This window comes from Diabrotica virgifera, chromosome 7, assembly GCF_917563875.1.
Source record: "Diabrotica virgifera virgifera chromosome 7, PGI_DIABVI_V3a".
NCBI lineage: Eukaryota > Metazoa > Arthropoda > Insecta > Coleoptera > Chrysomelidae > Diabrotica > Diabrotica virgifera.
Genome location: NC_065449.1, coordinates 90,101,802 through 90,126,355, shown reverse-complemented (window position 1 = coordinate 90,126,355; position 24,554 = coordinate 90,101,802). Strand labels below are relative to the sequence as shown.

The 24,554-nt window shown below is 33.2% G+C and overlaps 1 protein-coding gene across 1 annotated transcript in view; it reads right to left on the bottom strand.

The window, feature by feature from the left end:
- Positions 1-3,079: 3,079 nt before the first annotated feature.
- The window catches only part of LOC114329515 (alpha-tocopherol transfer protein-like), an 84,766-nt gene continuing 63,291 nt past the window's right edge, over positions 3,080-24,554 (bottom strand). The window contains exons 3-6 of the mRNA XM_050657177.1: positions 22,418-22,664; positions 15,972-16,082; positions 13,992-14,094; positions 3,080-3,339 (exon numbers count right to left, since the gene is read on the bottom strand). Coding sequence (XP_050513134.1) covers positions 3,191-3,339; positions 13,992-14,094; positions 15,972-16,082; positions 22,418-22,664 — 610 coding nt within the window. The 3' untranslated portion in view covers positions 3,080-3,190. The remainder of the gene's footprint in view (positions 3,340-13,991; positions 14,095-15,971; positions 16,083-22,417; positions 22,665-24,554) is intronic.

Here is a 24,554-nt window from a genome sequence, read left to right as displayed (position 1 = left end):
TTTGGTTCGAATTTTATTATCTTAATTTAAGTGACCCATTTTCAACCCTATCTACAGTTGCGTCATTATGCATCTGAAATAAGGTCTAACATAGAGCTTATTTCAGTAATGACGCAACTATTAAAGTGGCTCAGCACATTTTTACAGTTCGGTCTTTTTGTATCATCTTTATATAGTATTTCAGAAGATAATTGAGCAATAAACAGGAATTGGAAAAATTTGAACTTACCTTATTTTTCTTTCGTACCGGACTAAATATCTGCCTGCTATTACTTTTATTATTATAATTTATCCTAGGTGGCGCAGCAGTCGGTATCCCTCTACTTAACTTATTCTTACAGTTGTGCTATTTGGACACGTGTAGTCGTATTAAAAATTGTGAAAAGTATTTTGAGTTTTATAGATAATACTATTAAGAGTCTTGTGGGTAGAATTTATATTTTTGTAATTAGATAAGCATTCTGTGTTTTTTGTAAGAGACCATCATGAGTAGTGGTTATTTTATTTGTAAGAAACCTCTAGGGAAAATTATTTGTCAGTTGGAAAGTCGAGGCATCTTTACTCACTGTTGTCGGCGAACGATTTTCGTCTCTTTATATGGTGGAAATAAAGACGATTCTCTGGAAACCCTGAGATACAAACGATTCGCTAAAACAGTGACAAAAAATGTATTTAATCTCTTCTCACTTCCTCCAACACAAGATACAGCTCGTTTCCACAGACTCCGAGTGTATCACCAGATTCAGTCATGACTCGGTAAACATTGTGATCAAGAAAATTGGGGCTGGAAAAAGCATGGAAAATTTTGGATACCAATCCAAACTTCCAAGCCTGCAGTAACCCCGAGCTTATGAAATTCATCTTTAGCAGATGCAATGAAAACTGGAAGTGCATGTGGTTGCCGAAAAGCAGACCTAAAATATTCAGCAGCGTGCCTCGATTGCGATGGTGAAAGTTGCAGCAAGATCGTGGACATAATAACATTAATTATTGAAGAAAATGAATTGGTAGATGAACGATAATGGCGCCAACTCTAACTCTCATTATACCACAAAAATTCACCTCGGATACTGATTCAGATCTTGACTCGCAGCCTGAACCATCAAAAAAAAAATGAAAAAATTATAACTATGATAGATTTTTTTTAAACATGTATAATAATAATATTATTATTTTGTCTAGAAATTGTCCGGGGATTAGGCCTATTGGGGATACCACACAAAAAACGCGCCTCCAGATTCTACCTCATAGGTGACCGGGAAAAGGGTTAAAAATAGCTTAAAAATTGCATAGGAATGTTAGATCATAATAAATAAATATATAGATAGAAAAGTAAGTCCAAGTTTTTGTTTTTGTTGTATTCCTATGAGAATTCGAGAATCTGGTCAAGTTTGGAGCGCTGTAAAACCTAGACAAATAAATCTGCATCAAATCAAATAAACTGCATCTAAACCAGTCCCTTAAATCTTTTAACCATGACACTCTCCTTCTTCCTATACTCCTTCCGCCTCTTACCTTTTCCTGTATTATCAGTCTTAGCATTTCATATCGCGGTCCCCTCATTACGTGTCCCAGATATTGCAACTTTCTTATTTTTATTGTGTTTATTATTTCGCATTCTTTACCCATTTCTTGCAGTACTTCCGTGTTCGTTTTTCTCTGTGTCCATGCTATTCTAAGCATCCTTCTGTAACACCACATTTCAAATGACTGTAGCTTATTGATGTGTTCTTGCTTTAATGTCCAGCTTTTAAGTCCATATTGTAGTATCGAGAACACGTAGCATCTCAAAGCTCTTACTCTCAGTTCTAAGCTAAGGTCTTTGTTGCAGAGAACTGTTTTCATTTTTACAAACGCATTTCTTGCTATTTCTATCCTGGTCCTTATTTCTGTTGTTTGATCATTTTTCTCTGAAATCCAGGTTCCTAGGTATTTGTATTTGTCAACCCTTTCTATTGGTTAATTTCCCAAATGTATGCTTGTTTGTATGTTTGTTTTCTTAGTTACTATCATGTATTTGGTCTTTTTTATATTCATTTTTAGTCCATATTCTTCAAAGAAATTGTTTGTTTTGTTTAGTAGTAGTTGGAGTTGTTCAGCCAGAGCTATGATGTTATTTTATTGCAAAATGAACGGAAGAAAAGTTATAACCTCCAAAAGGAAACTTCTTACAAAATTTTCTCTTATTTTTGTTTATAACTTTTTTGTTGGTCACTTGACGATAAAAATGAAGAAATATAAAATTGTAGAAAATTTAATTTTCTACATTTTACGTGTAATTAAATTTTCTGTATGGTTGCTAGTTTAGGAGATACAGCACGAAAGCCTTTTGCACCATTTTTTCCAAGATGGCGGCCGGGGGAAAAGGGCTGCGACCCCAAAAACTTGAACTTGAGCTTCTACTAAACCCTCTACACATTAAAAAATAAAATTGACTGCTGTAAGAAATGAAACCCTAAATGTAACATTTCAATGGACTATTAAAAAATGTGATCTTGTGTATTTGTTTAAAAAAATTGTTTAAACAATTTCTGCCCATAAATTTCGGCCGGCACCCTTCAGATTTGTTTAAAAGGAACATTTTTGATTAAGAATTCGTGAAGAAACCGAATTACGAATTTTTCCAGACAGGAGCGGTCTCACCACATTGACTTTACCAACTATTTGGAATAATTTTGTATCCTGTATTATGTAATTGTGTGTCCTGATTACAGGTAAATACAGGCAAATTAGTATGACGTCATCAAAAACTGGACAGAGACCTTAGTGAGAATACAAGACGGACGGTGTACAAGACGGAATCAAGGAATTGATGACCAGAAATTATAAAAGAAGCCAAGGAAAACTGACGCACGCCTGTATTAACCGACGGAAACTGGCTACAAGCAGCCGAGTAGAGAACATTGAACGAGACTGGAGGAGGCCTATGTCCAGCAGTGGATATGATTGGCTGAATTATGATAATGATCCTGATATCTTCTTGTTTAGCCGAAAATAATACTAAAATTTTACTAGCTTCAAAGTGTTAATCCATGTGAGTCATTGTAAGGTAGGTATAAATAAAATATTCTTTTCAAAGTTTACTTAAAAATTATTTATTTATATTGAAAATAAATCTTAGTTCTAATCAGTTTTAACTACGAGATAAGCTTATTTTGTAAATACTTAAATACAAATATTACGCGGTGGATTAATCCACGTCTAATTTTTTGAAATTCCCATAGTATCCCAAAATTTCTGAATTTTCCAGTGGTTCCGGCCTTAGACTTTCATCTACTCGCATTTTTGATTTTTTGTCAAATCTATCAGACCATTTAACAAACTCCTCTTTCCATAATTCTAAAAACAATAATGCTAAGACATAAAAATTATTGACACAAATTTTCATTTATAACAAAGTTCACAAAAACCATCATTAGTTAAAAACATATCGCGTGAGTCGTTACAAAAGCATTAGATTAAATTTTTAACAAAATTTTTGTTAAAAGTTATATTTTGAATGTACCATTTCCTCCTATCTTTCCATTGACCTTCTTTCAGGCCGTTCTATTAAATATCGAGATCAACTTCTTTATTTACTGACTAAGGGGGTGTTTTATTTTTTGTTCTGTCTCTAGAAATGTATGTTAGTACAGTAAAACCTCCGTTAACCGAAACCTTTTTAACTGAAACATAGTTTAACCGAAATGGCTGACAGTTTCAATATTTTCGTGAATAAAAAATAAATGTAAAAAAAGCAATAAAATTAAGGAAAATGAACATGCTTAAGAGTGTTTTTTAAGAAATTTTCTATTTTCTTTTGGATTATCCTTTGACTACAATGTTTTGCTGCTATATCTCTCCAATACTAGTATGTCAGTTGATACAAGAAGAATACAAAAAACAATGTTATTTTTAACCGAATTTCTTGTTATCCGAAATGGCCTACCCCCCAATTATTTCGGTTAACAGAGGTTTTACTGTAGTTTCTTTCACTATACTGCTCAGCTTCTATACTCATTAGATGTTCAAACGATTGCAGTATTTTTGGATTCTCTATAGAGGAATTCTTTTTCCTATTATATCGTCAATATTGCCTTTGAATTAAGTGGAGCAGAGGTACATTGTTTCATATTGGTAGACAAGAAGGGAGGTGTGTTTAATGGGGTATGTACTTAAAGAAGGAAGTTCATCTAATAGAGTTAAAAAGACAGCGGGGCTAAAGAAGAGACTAAGACTTTAGGGCAAGAAGTTATACAGTATCTCTTGTAAGTTTTCAAGGAAAACACTCCAAATAAATAAATAAATAAAAAACCCTGTTGTTTTTATATTAAACTTATCCGCTGAGCCATTGATCCTTTTAAAATTTAAGTTGTAAGTTTGAGGGTAGTATTTAATAAGTTTATACCTCTGTTAGTAGTCATCTGGCTGTGCTTTTGTCTCCTTTTTTGAATAGTAGAATTCGTTAATTTCGATAATTATATTTCGTTAATTCTCGTCAATTTCGTTAATTCTCCATAACGAAAGAAGGATATCTGTTCCTTCGACAACCAGCATGAGTGCCTATACACTGCATAAGGTTAGACACCCAAAGAAAACGTATTATTTATGATTTGCTATACAGTAGTCGACTGTATCATTGTAGCTTGTGGCGTATGCTGATGACATGGCATTGATTTGCAGTAACCTAAACAGTTTAGTGAGAGGAAGAATTTGCGAAGTTATACAAGGAAGCCCAAGAGGGGATTGGCAATAAATCAAAATAAAACAAAATACTTACCTGATATGCTCAACAAAAAATGCAGTGTATTATGACAAGGTTAAATATTGAAGAATTTGTGTTTGAAACGGTAAGGCCCTTTAATTATCTTGGGGACTCAGTTAATAAAACTAATGGCAGAATCATAGTAATCAATGAAATAATCCTGGCAGGAAATCCTACTTAAAATAAAACTTCCTCAAAGATAAAGCTTCCTCAAATAAAGCTTCCTCAGAATACAAAAGGAAAATTTACCGAGCAGCAATTATATCGGTGGCACTGAAGTAATGTGCTTGACACAGAAAGATGAAGAAAGATTGAAGATCCTAAAGAGAAAAATCATCCGGATAATAGCAGCCCCACTGAGCTTAGATAATAGAGAATTTTAAAAACCTGATGAACTACGAAGTGACAGAATTTTTGAAAGGAGAAGACATCGCCAGATGTATCAAGATGCAGAGGCAGATGGATGGAATATACAGGGTGTCCAGAAACTCTACCGACAAACGAAGACAGGAGATTCTTCAGATGATTTTAATGATTTTAAGATAATTTAACCCAATTCACTTAGTCCGAAAATGCTTCCTAAGGGAGCTAGAGCTCTTTGAAGATGGCGTCTTGTAATTAGTTTTTCTTAAATACCTCCAGAATGCTTCTATTTATAAAAACAAAAATTGGTGCACGTATTTATCTTCAAGATATAAATCTAATCCATCTATTGCAAATTTCTAGTACCGATCATAGGCGTACGTTTTAGGTAGGGCAACGGTTATTTTATCGCATAACTTTTTTATCTTTAACTTTTATGCATTTCTGACACTGGATTATTAAATTGTGAAGTATTCTAGTACTAAAAGGTACTCTTGTTTTAAATCGGTAGGACACACAGTTTTCAAGAAAAATCGATTTGAAAATTTTTCGCTTTATGAATTAAAAAAGAATTTAAAAAAAACTGTTTAGAAAGACGAAAACTGGTACATTTATTTATATTCCAGAGATAAATCGATTTCATTAATTGCGAATTTCTAGTACTGGTCATAGGCGTCCGTTTTGGGTAGATCAACTGTTATTTTATAGCATACCTTTCTTGTCTTGAATTTTTGAGCATTTTTGACACTAGATTATTAAATTATGAGGTATTCGAGTACTAAAAGTTACTCTTACTTTATGTTGGTAAAATACTTCGTTTTTTGTTGAAAAGTTCTTTTTGTTCTTTCAATTTTTTTTCAAATTCCAAAAACGAAAAACTTTCAAATCGATTTTTCTAGAAAACGGTGTGTCCTATCGACTTAAAACAAGAGTACCTTTAAGTACTAGAATACCTCACAATTTAATAATCCTGTGTCAGAAATGCATAAAAGTTAAGGACAAAAAAGTTATGCGATAAAATACCCGTTGCTCTACCCAAAACGGACGCCTATGACCGGTACTAGAAATTTGCAATGGATGGAATCGATTCATCTTTAAAAAGTAAATATGCACACCAATTTTCGTTTTTCTAAATAGAAGCGTTCTAGAGGTATTTAAGAAAAACTAATTTCATGACGCCATCTTCAAAGAGCTCTAGCTCCCTTAAGAAGCATTTTCGGACTAGGTGAATTGGGCTGAATTATCTTAAAATTATCTAAGGAATCTCCTGTCTTCGTTTGTCGGTAGAGTTTCTGGACACCATATATAGAAAGAAAATCCAGATGCAGTTATCAAAAAAATTCCCAAATGGAGTCCAGTAGCAGGCAGACTTCGAGGAAGACCGAAAACGAGATGGAAGAATCAGATAATTGCGGACCTCAAGATAAGGGGAGTTAGAGAATAGACAACCAAAAGCAACAACAGGAACGAATGGAGAAATAATTTAAAAGACGCCAAGTGACACAACCAAATGTAAAACCAAAATGTTAATGCGGATTGATTCCTCGCGACAAATGAATCGGAAGATCCCAAAGAGGGCGGCAATCACTCCGACAGGAGTGTAGTTGCCATGGTGATAATCATCATCATCATGCAACCTCTTCTGTCCACTGGTGGACATATGTCTCTCTCATTCTTCGCCACTCTTCACGGTTCTGTGCTTCTTGTTGCCATTTCTTGGATATTCGGTTAATGTCGTCCATCCAGCGTGTTGGTGGTCGTCCTCTGCTGCTCTTGGGCGCCAGTCAATTAGTTTGCTGGTCCATCTTGAGTCTTTCATTAGCGCTATGTGAACTGCCCAATTCCATTTCAGCTTGGCTATATGTTCAACGACATCAGTGATACCTGTTCTTTTCCTTAAGTCTTGGTTCCTTATTTTGTCTATTTTTGTCACGCCGAGAATCGATCTTTGCATGCGCCTTTGTGCCACTCGCATTTTTAGTGCTGTTGTTTTTGTGAGCGTGAGAGTTTCTGCTCCGTATGTCATAATAAGAAGAACGCATTGGTCAAATGTTTTCCGTTTCATAGCTGTCGGGATGTTGCTCTTAAAGATGTCTCTTAGTGAACCATACGCCGCCCAAGCAAGTGTTATTCGTCGTTGAAATTCGCAAGCCTGATTATCCTGGCGTATTCTGATTTCATGACCGAGATATATGTACTTTTTCTGTCAATTCTACCACTTGATTTTGGATGGTTAGGTGTTCGCTGGGAACTAAATTTGTCATAAATTTGGTCTTACTGATGTTCATTCTTAGACCTATTGTTGAAGATACGTTTTCTAATTCTAGTAGCATTTGTTGTGCTTCACCCAGATCTTCGGTAATAAGTACTATATCGTCGGCAAAACGCCGATAATTGAGCATTTCTTCATCTATTTTTATTCCTCTATTTTCCCACTTTAGCATTTTAATGGTGTATTCGAGGAACGTTATAAATAATTTTGGTGAGAGAGTGTCTCACACCTCGCTTGATCTGAGTCTCTGGTAGTATCATGTAGTTTTACACGCATTGTGGCGTTTTGGTATAATGTTTGCACTAACTTTGTAAACCGGTAATCTATTCTACTATTGTTCAGAGCAGTTATAATGCTGTCTAATTCCACAGTGTCGAAGGTTTTGTGAAAGTCTACGAAGATAAGTACCAGTGATCTGTTATATTCTACCCACTTTTCTATTAAGGTTTTTACTGTTTGTAGGTGATCGTTTGTTCCGAATTTTGAGCGGAATACAGCTTGTTCTCGGGGTTGGTAGAAATCTAACTTTTTTTTTTTAGTCTTGTAATTATTCGGGTAAACATTTTATAGAGTTTTAATGAGCTGATTGGTCTATAGTTTTCTAAGTGTGCCTTGTCTCCTTTCTTGTGTAGTAAAATTGTTACTGCATTGTTCCATGTTTCCGGTATGCAACAATTTGTTAGACAAATGTTAAACAAAATTTTTATTTGGTTGAGAAGGGCACGTCCACCCATCTTTATAGCTTCTATTACGAATCCATCTTCTCCTTGCGCTTTGTTGTTTTTTATCTTTTTCATTGCGTCCTGGATTTCGCTTAGTGTGATCTCTGGCATGAGCTCTGAATCCTGGTTGATAATTTTGCGTGATGCAGCGGCTTCCAAATTTTTTTGGTCTTCTCTTTGGCTTGTGTATAGTTCTTAAAAGAAGTCTTCAACTATGTGTAGCGGTTCTTCTCTATTTGATGTGGGGACTCCTTCTTTGTTCTTTAGTTTATGTATTTCGCATTTTCCATTGTTTAGCCGTCTTTTCAGGACTTTCAGACTTTTATTCTCTTCTATATTTCGCTGGACTCTTTCATTCTTAATTTTCTTAAATCTTTCCTTATAGCTTTTGATACTTCTTTGTTTATTTTTCACAGTTCTTCTTCGTCAATGCTGTCGTTTCCTTTGATTTTTCTTCTAGTTTCCATTAGTTTCTTTGTTTCAATGGTTATTTTTTTGTCTTGGCGTCTTTTAGGGCAGCATTTTACTTGAGTCTCTTTTACATGATGATGATACAATGGTCGAAGTAGCCTTACTTACGAACCGGAACGCCTTATCTTTTCAATTGGGGTAAGTATAAATACTTAGGACAAAACATCGAACTGTCGAAGCTTAATCTAAAGCCTGATTTAAATAGAAGATATTCCCTAGCATGGGCAGCATTTGGTCAATTATAAACAGTATTCAAATAAAATTTATTAAATACTTTAAAGGCAGAAACCTTCGATCAATACCTATTGCCAGTTCTGACATATGGAATCGAAACATGGGATTTTAACAACAGCATCTATTGACTTAAGCGACTTAATAAGCTTAGCGATCGACAATTAATGAACAAATAAGAAGCGATGAAAAGTAAGAGACGTGATTAAAAAAAAATGCCATATTAAATGGAGCTGGGCAGGACACATATGAAGAATGGAACACAACCCTTAAACGAAGTGAATTTTTGAGTGGCTACCGAGCAAATAAGAGAAGTAGAGGCAAACCTCAATCCAGATGGACTGATGACTTCAAGCGAAAGATTGGCCACGAATGGATGCAAAAAACAACCAAAAGAAACGAATGGAAACTCCCAAGGGAGGCTTACATACGATGATGAATGGAATAGCTGTTGATGACGATGATCAATGGAACAGCTGTTGATGACGATGATGATGATGATGAAAAAGGTCTGTACCGGAACGATGCATGTAAGGAAAAAATTAAGTTGGCTTTACGAAATGGAAGGTTGATTTCACGAACTGGAACGGCGTTCCAGTGCATTTCCGTCCATTTCCACCAATGATGCTGGACTATAGTATGTACTATCAAAAAGTTATAAATCTGACCTATCTTTTGATTATATATTCACTGACAAAATATTACATGTGCATATGGAATGAAATTTTTTGTGCTGTTATCCTCAGCCCCCCTGTATCATAGGAATATAGTCCAAGTAATGAAGTTTAAAATAGGAAAAAACCTCGCAATTTTTACAGAATGGATCGATTTGCTTGAAAATTTGAGAATAAGTAGTGGATAGTCCAAGGATCAAAATCTACCTCATGCCAAAAAGCGCTTTTACCATGGGGGTGGTTGCCACCCCATCTGGATGGTGGAAATTTTTATTATATTTTGACCGCAAGAGTTGGTAAGAACGTTCATTCTAAGCAAAAACGTTTTATGCATTTTTTTGGTAAAATTAATAATTTTCGATTTATTCGCTGTCGAAAGTGTTAGTATTATATCGAAAAAATCATTGTTTTTAACCAGTTTTCTGCTAATACCTCAAAAAGTTTTCGTTTTATCAAAACAACTTTAGTTAACAAAAATGTACCTTTTGAAAAAATAAACAAATCCGTTTTTTTATTGTCTTTAAGACCAGTAGTAACCGAGCTATACTTTAGCTCTTCTTCGTCAAATGCTAAATACCTATTGTAGTTTCAAAGTCAAAGGACGGGAAAACTATGCCTTTTCGAGCATAACTTATAATGAAAAGAATGTAAGTCCCAATTTTTTTCAGCAAAAAAGTGATCGTAAACAACCCCGTAATCACCACCCTAATTAAAATGTGTCATTGACCTGATTTGGTTATCATGATTTATGTATGGTTAAAGGTTCTAGAAGTTTGATCGGCTTAGCATTATTAGTTTAAAAAACATGGAGTTGAACGCGAATAACGAGTTTTTGTAGTTTGGCAAAAAATGCCCCTTCCTTCAGAATAGAAAGATTAGCATCAGAGAAACGAAAAAATATTTAATATGAAATTGTAGTTTATTTAATTCCCAAGAACTTGGTTTGCAAAAATTTTTTTACAGCAAAAATTAAGTGAGCTATTGCCAATTAAAACTTGTAATATCATGCAAAAACCACCTTTACCAACCCTTTCAATGCCACCTCTTTTTGTGACTGATAATTTTAAAACTATTTAATATTAAGAGCCTTATAGATCTTGTAAAAACCTATAAAATTCTTTTTAAACGAACTTTTTAAGATTAGAATTAAAAAAGTACCGGTTAAAAAATCAATACATTTTTTTGAAAAAAGAGGAGAAATCCAATTGGAAGCATAATAATGTAAGTTAGCGGTGTTTGTAGTCATAGGCCTTATTTATTCTGCTTTATTTATCTATTAATAATAGATTCTGGAAGTTTGACTGGCTTAGAATGATTACTTAAAAAAAACTGAAGTTTAAAGCTAATAACGAATGTTTGCAATTTGGTAAAAAATGCAATTTTCTTCAGAATATAAAGATTAGCATCAGAGATACGAAAAAATGTTTAAATATGAAATTGTAGGTAACTTAATTCCCAAGAACTTGGTTTGATAAAATTTGTTCTACGGCAAAAAATGAGTGCATCGTAAATGAGTAGGTATGCGATCGAAAAACATTGATTTTTTAGATATAAAACTAACACTTTCGATAGCGAATAAATCAAAAACTATTAATTTTATCAAAAAAATGTATACAACATTTTTTGCTTAGAATGAATATTTTTATTTATTTTTGCGGTCAAAATATAATAAAAAATTTCCACCCCGAGATGGGGTGGCAACCACCCCCATGCTAAAAGCGCCTGTCGGCATCGTATAGATTTTTATCCACGGACTATCCGTTACTTATTCTAAAATTTTCAAACAAATTAATCCATTCTGTAAAAATTGCGAGGTGAAAAGCTTTGATTCTTGGACTAATACGATTTCTGTTCCGAATGCGATGTTTTTAAGTATCATATAAATGCTATCTCTCTCTTGTCGTGTTCTCATTACTGAGGATCGTGATTTCTTCCAATATTCCTAACAATGTTTCTCCGTTGGTCTCTATCTTCAGCTGCTCTAAGAGCTTCGCAGAATCAGTTTCCAGCTGAATGCTTTATTTGGTCAGACCATCTAGTTGGTGATCGTCGTCTTGATCTTGTCCCCGGGACGTTTCCAGAAACAATTTATTAATCTCTCTAAACTGTCGTCACCTCTGCGAACCACGTGACCAAAGAATTGCAGAAGTCGTTGCAGACATATTGTGGACAGCCTTTTTTTAATATTGAGTTGGTTTAGAATGGAGACGTTTGTCCTATGAGCTATCCAAGGTATGCGTAGCATTCTTCTTCAGCACCACATCTCAAAGGCATCAATTTTTTGGCGCTCGCATGCGCGAAGTGTCCAAGTCGCTTCTCCGTATAGAAATATTTAGAATACAAGGGCATTCGCCAGTCTCATCTTGATATTTTGGGAGATATATCTGTCTTTCCAAACTTTACTTAGGCGACTCATCGCATTTTTTGCCATACCAATACGTCTCCGAACTTCTGCTTCACAGTTACCATCGTTAGTTATACTAGACCCGAGATAGACAAAGGTGTTACAGATAAATGCTATAATCAGATTTAAATGTCTGATCTGGGATTTATGCTTTCCAGTATAATTTTTAAATTGAATCTCATCAAGGTAAGTCTTCACTATGCTAGCGACAAGAAGACGTGGATTATCACCAATATGTCATATTATACAATATGGCTTTCAAATGGCAAAAAAAGATCCTGTTAAATGTTTCCAATGTACATATTATTTTGCAATCGCCTAATGACCTCCACGTGTTCGGTATGCCCTTTCAAAGCAATACCGCTCCGTAGCACTATGTTGCCACCACCAAAACTAACGCTCTGTATAAGGTTACAACTGAAATGCTGTTCATCAATTTTTCTTTAGACGAAGTTATGTAAATTTTTCTTCCATATGATGAACGCTACGCCAAATGTAACCTCATACAGAAGGTAACCTCATACAAACATTACTGGGACTATACTTGAGGAATACATATTTATGATGAACTTAGATATGATGACACCAGAACTAATCTTCGCTGAGAAGATTAACACAATTATACCATCTAGAGCACAAAAAGTCCCAAACATTAATGGAGACTTAATATGGTTCACTGATGGATCTAAAACTGCCCATGGTACTGGATCAGGAGTCTTTGGGCAAACATGTAACTATAATAAATCTTACAGCCTAGGTCAACATACAACGGTGTTCCAGGCTGAAGTTTTTGCTTTGGTGGCCTGCATTGATGAAATCATTGGTGAGGACCCTAAAGCTAAGAGAATCAACATTTACACAGATAGCCAATCGGCTATTCTGGCTGTAAAGAACCCTCTCACCAAATCAAAACTGGTGAGAAACTGCAAAGATCTCCTCAATAACCTGGCAAAAGACAATAAAGTGTCTTTAATATGGGTGCCGGGTCATGAAGGGGTGCATGGGAACGAACGAGCAGATATGTTAGCGAAACAAGGCTCGAGAAAAACTTTTGAAGGCCCAGAACCTTTCTGTGGCATCACTAAAGATGCTATGAAAAACGAGGTTCAGAAATGGCTGATAAAGAATCATCAAAATAAATGGAGAACCACTCAAGGGCAAATCCAGACTAAAAAAATAATCAAGAATATTGATAAAAAACTCTCGAATAGTTTGATGAACCTCAATAAACGAGAGATCAAAACGGTCACTGAAATGGTGACTGGACATTGTCGTTTAAGAAATCACCTATACAAACTAGGTAAGGTGAATGAACCATGGTGCAGAAAGTGCGGAATGGAAGAAGAAACTGCCATACACATACTATGTTATTGCAGTGTGCTAGGTGATGTAAGGCAGAACTTCACTGGTCAAATGAGGTTTGAACCAGAAGATATCCTAAAACTACCAATAAGAAAACTGTTGGCCTTCGTTGAGGCCACAGGACTTATTAAAGTTTAAGGAGAAGAACAGGGTTTGGTACAAAGGTCTTATGACCAAGTGCCAGAGACTAACGAGTCTAGCCTGAGTTAAGAAGAAGAAGAAGAAGACAGAAGGTTAATTTTGATGGTGGCAGCATAGTACTATGGAGTTGTATTTCTTAGAAAGGAGATACCGAACTTGTGGAGGTGATTATTTGAATGACAGCTGATATGTACTTTAAAAACATTTTAGAAGATTATGTTTTGCCATTTACCAGCCATATTTGATAACAAATTCGTGTTAATGCACCATGACGCAGGTCTTCATCTCGATAGAATAGTGAATATGTACTTACCTTGATGAGATTCAATTTAAAAATTATATTGGCCACCATATAGCCCATATAAAATTTAAATCGGATTATACCATTTATATGATACTTGAAAACATCACATTTGGAAAAGAAATCCTATTTCTATGACACTGTGGGCAGCAATAAACATTTTATTTCACAGATTAATTTCAAAATATGCAATATTTTTGTCTGTGAGTGTATAATAAAACTAATTTTATATCGAATTTTAACTTGTAAAAAATGTAAGTATAAAAAATTTAAAGAATGAAATTATATTTTTATATGTGTTTTTACCATTAAGTTCCTCCATTGACTTTTGTTTTCCACCATAATCTTTTGGCAGAATCTCTGGTGAAATATGTTTGTAGAGACTCTCTAAGTTTTCATGTAAATATATCTGAAACAAATATTAACTAAAATAAAGTATTTAAGTTGTTCCTACCTAAAATACTAAGCACTTTTAATTACCACAATACTTGTACCTACAAACAAGTTAAAAGTTCTTTTTGGACACACGTTAAGAATGTCAAATCTTTATATATTTATTTATTTCAAATATCCGTAACAAATAAATGGTTTAAAATGTAAATTAAAGTTTTGAGAAAACTCGACCCTATGGCCTTAAATATTGGTTACAGAAACAAAAAATGAAAGAGAACAAAATTGTATAAAATATTATTCCCCACAATTTTGTTTATGTACATTTATGTCTTAAAGTTAATAAGAAAGGATATAATTCAATAATTATTATGAAATTGTAAAATAGAAATATCGCAATTACATACATACATTTAAGTCTATTTTAAGAATAAAGTTAAAATGGGCGAGCTATTAAACAAATACACAATTCCTATTATATATAGGTAAGAATAGGAATCATCTACGTTCGCTCCTTTACATGAGTACGACCTCAAAAAAATTAATTACAGTGGAACCCCGATAAGTCGGCCCCCGATAACCCGAAAGTCCGGCTAACCCGGACCGATTTTCATCAGACAAACATTTCAACAATAAAAATGTATGTAATATAATATTTGAGAGATAATGTGTATTTGTGTAATTTGAACTATACGATAGTAAAAATGACTCATGGATAGACTCGTGGCACACGGCGGCAGAGCGACGTTCATTGTCTCGGATTATCGGAAACAACAAGCACCTGTATTCCTTTATTTATTTCAAACTGTCTTAGCATGGTTAATAAAGACTAAAAGACTATTTAAATAATTCTTTTTTAAACAATGGTCTTAGTCTCCACTGTTCTTAAATAACATAACATTGTTCCGATTGTGACCATATTGTGTGTAGTATTATAGTCGTATTTTTCGCTTCCGTTCTGTAATCTTGCTTCAGATAGGTTTGTGTTTGCGTGTTTTTTTTTTGTCTACGCATGAGTTTTTTTACCAAGAAATGAACAATACTCTATAATCTAGGTATACAACTATACGTAATTTAGATGTGTACTGTGCATATATATTTCATGTTATTTCAATTATAACGGAGTTTATCTGTAAGTATGCCGTATTTTATTAATTTTTACCATATTCTCCGGCTAACCCGGATTTTCGATAACCCGGATCGGCCGCGATCACGATTAATTCGAGTTATCGAGGTTCCACTCTATAACAAAAAAATAATGTAAAAGATCAAAATTGTATAATACATAATTCCCTTCAGTTTTGTCTTTATAAATTCATCTTGTAAAATTAATAATAAAATAGATAATTTAATAATTATGATTCTTTCCCCCTTACAATATTTTCCGTCTTAACTCAGAAAATATCGACGGCACGAAAAAATTAAAAATTTATTGTATGAAATCGCATTTAAAACAACTTAATTTCTCACCAATTTTGTCAAAAAGTGGAAAATTGCTGAGATATTGAACAAAAATGGTTCTTCTTTAAATTCAAGATGGCGGCTAACGCAGCGGCGGAATTGAGTCGCGATTTTAAAGATACACTACGATTTACACTCTTTTTGTTTTGTTTGTAGTTTTTTACTATTTTTTGTTTTTTATTGTATTTTTTATTTTGTATAAGCTTTGTCCACAAATTGCTAAAATTTTTTGACAATAAAGCATACCTTACTTACTTACTTACTCTATATAGAAGGCTATATTAATAAAATTTGGTGTAGCTTGCCATGCAAGGTTAGACTTTTTTTCGTCTAACCCGATTGGGATATTCGGGTAGAGTTAGAAATACATAATTTTGGTTAATATGACCGAAAAGTGAAAATACTAAATAAGAACAATAAATATTCCTTACTTACCCTGTCATATAGCTTCTTCTTTAAAATACCTTTCGCAACTGCCATTATGATATTGATATATGGGGGATAATGAAAAATATGAATTTGAGTTATCCTATTTCTCATTATGTTCTGTAACGGAAAAAAGTATTTTTAGAACCGGTTTTACTTTTATATATCGGAACAAAATTGAAAAATTTGCGCTTGTACGCATTTCATCCATATCTTACAAAATATTTCTGTCATATTAGCAAATTATTTAAAATTAATATACCTACATCGCTACATCTACTAAATAACTAACATAATCTGAAGATTTCTTAGGTTTGAAATCCATTCAAGGTCTCGTGTTAGCAAATTATATTTAAAAATAATATTCAAAAGACGCTAAAGTAACATCTATTAAAAAAAAACAAAAGAATAATGCCATTAGGTTGACATGCATTTAAGCGAATGAAATCAAATTGAAAGCGTATTGAAATCAAATCTTAATAAGAACGGAGCAAAATGCAAAATTTTGAAGCAAGTCAAAATTTTCAATGTGTTTTAAATGTATTCATTTTTTTCGAATTCTGAGAAAACTAATAAATATTCTCGAAAATTTTAAACCCAGAATGAAAGATTACATTACTACCGACGGCCGAATGTCCCTGAAAACTTCTTTGATGTTTATTTTAATAAGTTACAGGGGTGAAAATAAAAGAGAAAATTTAGTGTGATATTAAATTGCAAATATTCCATCCAAAAGAAACTTTTCATTTATTCTAAGGGACTTTGGGCCCTCATTATTAGTTTTCTCAGGATTCGAAAAAAGAATAAATACATTTAAAACACATTGAAAATTTGAACATGCGTCAAAATTTTGCATTTTGCTCCGTTTCCCTTAACTGTCTTTCGCATTTTTCGTTTACTCACACAATAGGGAACTTGCATAAATTTTTAAATATTAAAATTATATTAAAAAACATAAGGTAACATGATCTTAATACACTTGCATGCAAAAAAAACAAATATTTCTAAGAAAAACGTTTATAACAAGGCTTTGAAAATGCTATGAAATTCAATTTTCTTAGGAGGCGCTTGAACGTGCTTCTATTGGTCTGACGTCACGGACCACGGTCAATCGGGCTAGGAGTCGAAAACAACGCGATTAGAGTGTTACGGGAATTGTATATTATATTTTAATCGCATTTAATTGGAAATTACCAGGCAGTATTTGTATTCTTGTATAGTTCTACAATCAATTGTATAGTTTCAAAGTGAAATTTATAAATCTTTAGAAATTGCTTAGCGATTAGGTTATTCTGGGGATTGTATATTACATTTTAATCGTCTTTAATAATTGAAATGCCAAGGGTAAGTTTAATTTAATTGAACTAACTTGGAGATTAATAATACAAGATCTTAAATATTTACTAATTAATGGAACAGATTTTGCAAATATTCTCGAAGCATTTCTTTCGCTTATGGCGAAATCATCTCCAAGAAACATAAATGTGTGTCCTGTTCTTATCTTTTTTAGAGTTAAAAATAGATGCATTTTTTGTGTTTTATTTCCATTTCCAACTAAAACGTATAAAATGAAACGTATACAATCTAGGTCTGTATTGAAACTTCATCACTATACAATTCAGAGACAAACTTTAAATTGTTTTGCCTCCTCTTCTTTCCCATCTTCATCGCAAGATACAATCACTTTCATTGTACCAATAGTCATCACTACCACTATATTCACTATTATCTTCAAATACAGAACTTCCTGATTCACTATTTGTATCTCCAAATAATGTTTCAAGTCTTATATAGGTGAAGTTCCTGTATCCTTATTATGTATTTGCAATGCTGACAACTCGACTGTAACACTTCTTTATTGAGACACTGAATACCTTTATTGAGATACCGTTTTTGAGGTAAAGCTGGTTGGTTTAATTCAGGTCCTGATTGAACTAAGTTTGTGAAATTAGGATCACATTGTCTCTTATCATCATTGTCCTCTAGAACAGACTTAGATATAGAAGCGGCATCTTTAAGAAGTTGTCGTTTAACCCTTTTAAGGGCTTTCCTCACAGGCTGAGAAAAAGCTCGTTTTCTATCTAGTTGACAATAAAATATGTGCGGGACAACACCTGACTTAATAATTTTGGGACCACCCATAATCTTGAATTATATATAGTTATCCATGTCTTGTTCCAACTGTAACCAATAAACAAGTTTAAGTAGGCACATTTCATGAAACGACAACTAATATTTTTTCTTGAAATAGAAAATGTTTTATTAGATACCTAATTAGATAAATACTCACATCGAAATGATGCTCACAGAAATAACGACCTTTGCTACTTTGTGAAATATCCTTTTTATCTCGCAAGCCAGCCTTACGCCATTTTTATAGACGTTTTTGGTACTGCTAGTAGAGTAAAAAAATGTTTGTTGGATATTCTGACAGTTGTGCTTTGGCATTCCGGCACTATATAGTACTTATATTGGGCAGATTTGTTTTCAATTGTGATAAAGTATATTATACACTAAACACACTAAATACAATAATATAAACACCGAGCAAACAACACAGTTATTCGACACGCACAAATAGCAATGGTAAAATGCATTCCATGCAATAGCTCACCAAACGGGCGAACGAGAAGAGTGGTTGGTGACGTCAGACCCCAGCTCGCGCTTTGAAGTTGTTTGAAACGGAAATTTTGGGCGCGGAAAGTTGATCAGTTGTTCGTACACCATTTATTTTTAAGACGTAATATTTTGAATATAATATTTTTAAACATAAATTAACAATTTTATGCAAAAATATTTTTATGTGCAAGTTCCCTATTAAATTCTAGAAAACAATTCGCTGGAGATTTTGCCTAGATAGATTGACGTATTATGGAATGATTTTTAGATCCTCACGTCAGTTCATTTATCCTCTGTCTGCTTTGCAAATTATAGAATGCATATATTTGGCTCTTATTTGAATTGATTTTAAACCTAAGAAATCTTTGAACTTTGAAGAAGAAATCTTCAATTACATTAGAAGTTTTCACTTAGAGACTGAAGTTTTTTAGAAATTATTTTTCTCTAGCGTTACACCTTTGTATGGTCATCTTTATATTATTATGTCTATTCTATTTAATTTTCTGTACTGCACTTTCATTGTTATGACTTTATATTATTTAGGACCATTTTAACAGTATTATAAAACTTACTTTAACAACTCGTAAACATATCGCCGAGGGGTCTACCCCAAAATCCCGACAGCCAAAATCCCGACTGCCAAAATCCCGACACGCCAAAGTCCCGACAAATCAAAATCCCATCAGATTGTCAAAACTATAACACATGGTATCTAAAAGGTGACTAAACAAAAGTATTTACCATTTAATATGAGCTAATGTTCTAAATAAAATTTCTAACATAGGTACATGAATTACATTATTTTCCTTTTTTGCCAGTATATTATTCAATTTATAATCAAATCCTCAATTCAAGTTTACTTTCATATAATAGATATTATCAAGTCACTTACAACCGCCCATTTCAGAAGTGTAGCTATTACATTATAAAATGAAGTGTTTAATAATTTTCTCTTTTAAAATCAATAATTAGTACCCTTATTAGTACCCACTTATTAGTAACTAAAGTAATTAATTTTTCAATTTCAATACTCTATTTAATCAGCCGTGTGATGGATGACCGAAGTTATCGTTAACGTTTGAATTAAAGTTAAGATAACTCTCAGGGATAACGTGCCCATAACTATTTACGTAAATTCGGTGTGATGTATCTGTCACCGTTATTTGACTAACAAAGTTTGAAATAACAAAGAGAACCTTATGTAGAAATAGTACAAGTTAGAGTGAGCGCGAGAGATTGATCGGAACATTCCACAGGATTGACAGGATGGGACGATACCCATCTTATGTTTATAAATTTCAACTTATATTCAACAATTATATCTCGAGTTGATTTTTGTATGATTTTTAAAATTGTACTGCCTTCCTATTCTTAAATTATTAGCTTAATTTTTATTGTTAATTGTTATTTTAATCGTATTATTACCTACGGAATTTTAATTGTTATTTAAATCTATTTTGTTGACATTTTTTAGTTTGCACTGCTTTATATTTGATAATAAATTAATAACATGCCGCACAAAATCCTAGGACAACATGAAGCAGCGTTCTTCGTTGAATATTCACTGGATTTCTATCTAAAAATAAGTCAAAAGATGAACTAATCTTACATATTCTTACATACCTACAGAGTTATCTCATAACTTGAGGTTTAACGTCGCGTTATAAAGCGACAGTTGATATACCAGTTAACTCAAGAACTGTCAAGAAATAACGCAAGTAGTTAAGTTAAATATGATACATCACACCAATTCGAGAATTATAATTAACTACAGGATAACTTTACGTTAAAGATAACCTCGGTCATCCATCACATGGCTGAATATGATTTGGTACTGCATTTAAAAAGGAAACAATAAATCGACGCTGTCAAGCCAAAACGGCATAAACGACATTAACTTGATTTTTCAGGAAACACAAAAAACTGATTATTTTTATTTTTACCAATTCTGCTTATCTGCATAGTGACTCAAAAAATTGATGATTTTTTTTTCAAATTTTAATATTTTGCGAACATGAATGTAGCTTAAAATACTGTATGAAATAAATTAAAAACTAGAAAATTGCGCTTATGTCCAATCAAGATATAACATTGGTGTAATTACGTATTTTTTATGGGAAATAAGCCACAATTTTACTAAAAAATGAATTTATTAACGTTTCGAAGCCCAAATCGGGTTTCGTTGTCAAAATACAAAATACTATTAAAATAAAACAAACATGTTGCTAAGTAAAAAAATTCTTCTAATAATTTATTTAATCTGACTCATAAAAAATACGTAATTATAAAAATGCCACAAGGAAATAGCTTCAGAACAACAATAACATTGGTGAATATGCCAAACTTACCTCTGGCGTTTATGTCGATCGCATCGTTGTAAGGTTAGCCAATATGGCGCTTAAAAGGGATATATGCCATTAATGAAAAAAAAAAAAGAAAATTAAAAATTGTCGTTTATGCCAACAAGAAAAATTATGAAATTACGAAGATTTTTGATAGGCTTTATTTTTTTTAAACAAAAAATACATTCTAAGTTAAAAACAATACCCTAAATTCTTTAAACATGTTTTTGATGCTAGGATGAAATACTTAAAACTAAATAATTCGCAAATAGGAGCGGATATCTAATAATAGCGGATTCTAATTCATAATCACTGTCAATATTTGATTCAACATCATTATTGATTTGATTGCTTGTATTTTCCTTATTTTGATCACTACTTATACCGGCACCCAAACCATTATCTGCTGCTAATATTTCTTCTTCTACTGCAACGTCTGGTGGTTCCTCAAAGATGATAATGTCATTGCTAAAAGCTTCTGCAATGTTGGCATTATAAATATCATAAACCTTTAAGGGGAATACAGGGGAATTATTGTAAGTCTGTATATCATTTTTACTGCTTCGGTATATGTTTTATTGTCATTTAGTAAGGCCATTATTATTTGTTTACTTCTGCTATTCATCTGCAACAAAAAATGGCATAAACGCCAAAAATCGATCGCCATTTTTAGCTATATAAAATTGATTTGAACTATATGCTGTAATACAAAATGAATTCTTCATCACACTAGTACAAAGTTACAATAGAAAATTTTAAAATAAACTTTTTATTTGCGCAATTTTTAAATAAGAAACCTCCATAAGAATACCATTGAAGAATGGCGCTTGTGTCAACCACGATGTAAATATTTGGTTTTGGCATAAACGCCTCATAGTTTTTAGAGAATTTCAGTGTATTTACGCTTCAGTAATTAATACAATTTGAAAATATTGCAGAGGTAAGTAATATCATGTTACTTATCCATAAAAATTGTAAAAATACATACCTTTACTATTATTACTGGACCGAACTGTACACAATGATAATCTTACGGGCACTGGCGATTATGTCAATCGGTGTTCACGTCGGTGTTCACGTGCGTGACTAGACTGGCGTTTATAAAAATTTTAAACCAATATTACCCCTATTTCACTTTGTCTGGGGTTATACCGCGTTGACTGTCTGGTGCGGAAATTAAAATCCTATTTTTTGGTGCAGCTAACTAAAAAGTGGTCATTTTGGCGTTTATGCCGTTTTGGCTTGGCAGCGTCGAAATATTCAAAATGTAGTGGTCGGGATTTTTACTTAGTATGCGAGGATTGTGGCATGTCGGGATTTTGGCATGTCGGGATTTTGGTATGTCGGGATTTTGGCTTGTCGGGATTCTGGCGTGTCGTGATTTTGGCCGTCGGGATTTTGGCTGTCGGGATTTTGGGTGCCACCGATCGCCGAGATATTATCGCCCTTTACAAAAATTGATAGAGAAATACTAAAGGTTGTCTAAGTACTTACTTGCAAAATCAAAACCATTGTTTTAAACACAATTGGTGTATATTTGACCACGTGGCCCATTTTTAAATTACTTGCATCCATTATAAGAAATTCACCCATTACCACATCAACGTGCATCCTTATTTCGTACACATTTTGTAGATGAGATACCAGTGTCATGGGGTCAAAGTGGGTAGAGTCTTCTTTAACTGCATATATTGCTACTCGTTGTAAAGATTCTGTTAGTTTCGGCATGGTCACTATCATTCTATTAAAACATAATAATTATTGAGAAAAATGAGAAGTCTCAGATCTAAACAATAAATCTGAAAACTCTCTTCCCAGATAGCATGTAAACTTGTGGCAAGTTTGATTCTTCTTTGACTTTAAATTGCTGCGTCAAATATGACGAAGCAAGTTTGTGTTAAGTTTGCTGCAATATTGTTATGACAATGATGATGATTCAAGTTTGTAGCAACTTTGCTGCAAGCTTAGAGTTGCAAAGCCACGTCACGCGTGTGCCATCTATTTGGTTGACTTACACGTTACGGTCGGTTCGGTTCGGTTTCGTTCGTTACCCTGACTGATGTCACGCCCACGAAAACAAAAGTGTTGCCACCGGAGGTAAATTTCCCTTTTTGCGAGAATTTTCAACATAAAAGTGAAAAAGTTAACTTATAAGGGAATCTTTGCTCCAGGCCAAATTGTAAAATATTTAAAAAAATCAAAATATTTTTAAAATAATTCAACATATTTTCACAGAATTTTTAAATAGGAGCATAGGAGGTAATTTTGTCATAAAAGTGGGAATTTCTAAGGTACGTTGAGGGAAGAAGCTTACACGACAGCTGGCAACACGGGAAAAGTAACCTGTGCCAAGCGGTGATACCTAATTTGTGGTTATGTCATGTCCTATCCTATGTTGATATTTTTCTTTGAGTTTTTTACAACATTTACCGTACAATTCGCCTAGACTATTACTTTAATTACTACGCTGAAGCTTCTTTTCTTCAGTTTTTCATAGACCCACCTGCTTGTGGTGATTAGGTACAGATTGGTATTCTTTTTGCTTTGGTGAAATTGAGATAAGTTTGTTTTATCTTTTTCGTAACTTCTAGCTGTATTTATGTACATCACTGATCACTGATCTACATACATACTATCTAAAATAAATATAATTATATATACATAAGTTTTAGGTTTTATTGAAAAATTGTTACTTTAACATCTTTTTATCTATTTTAATAGCAAATATTAATTCTGCTTACACAGCAACGCAGCAAGAGTTTATAATAATTTATTTTATTTGTTTCCGAGCTGATAGACAAAACTGAACATCAGAAGCTGAAGCTAGCGGGTTTAATGTAAGTTCCAATAAATAATTTTAGACAATAGATTGTGTTTTAGTTGAGTGACTACTGAATAAATAGTTATATAAAATGGTATTGTATTTTTTATTCACATTGTTTTATTCAGATTGTGGCTAGTATGTCAAAACAAACCTTAAGCAAGTTTGTATCAAGTTTGAAAAAACAAACTTCATGCAACAAAACAAAAACAAACCTTCAGCAAGTTTGTATCAAGTTTGAAAAAACAAACTTCATGCAAGTTTGTTACACTGTAACTAGCAAGTTTAATTTAAACTTGCGGCAAGTTTGCAAAGTTGTCATGGCAAACCTACAGCAAGCTTTCATGTTTGATGTATCAAACTTATTGCAAGTTTGAAACAAGTTTATATTGCTCTCTGGGTTGGAATTACTTTCTAGTAACATATTATTTAATCTCTGCCTTTTACAATTTATACGGCAATGAGACGAAGAATAAAAGAGACGAAAGGGACTCTACAATATGCAATCAAATTCCGTCTACTTGTATAGAAAAAATTCCAACGAAAGTTGGTTCCAAGTACCCAAATATGAGCAAAAGGAAAAATTAAAAACAGCTTCCAACCCTATACGTCCGTTTCGGTCTCTCCAGACCTCTTCAGTAGGGCTACATGGATACTTCTGAATCGAAACGAAACTAAGCTGCATATTGTAAGTAGAATTAAAAAAATAATTCTCAGTAAAATGAAAAACAAAATCATTTTATGATTAGGGGAGAATGGGGAAATGGGAGCCATCGGGTAATGAGAGCCACCCAGTTTTATTTAAATTAT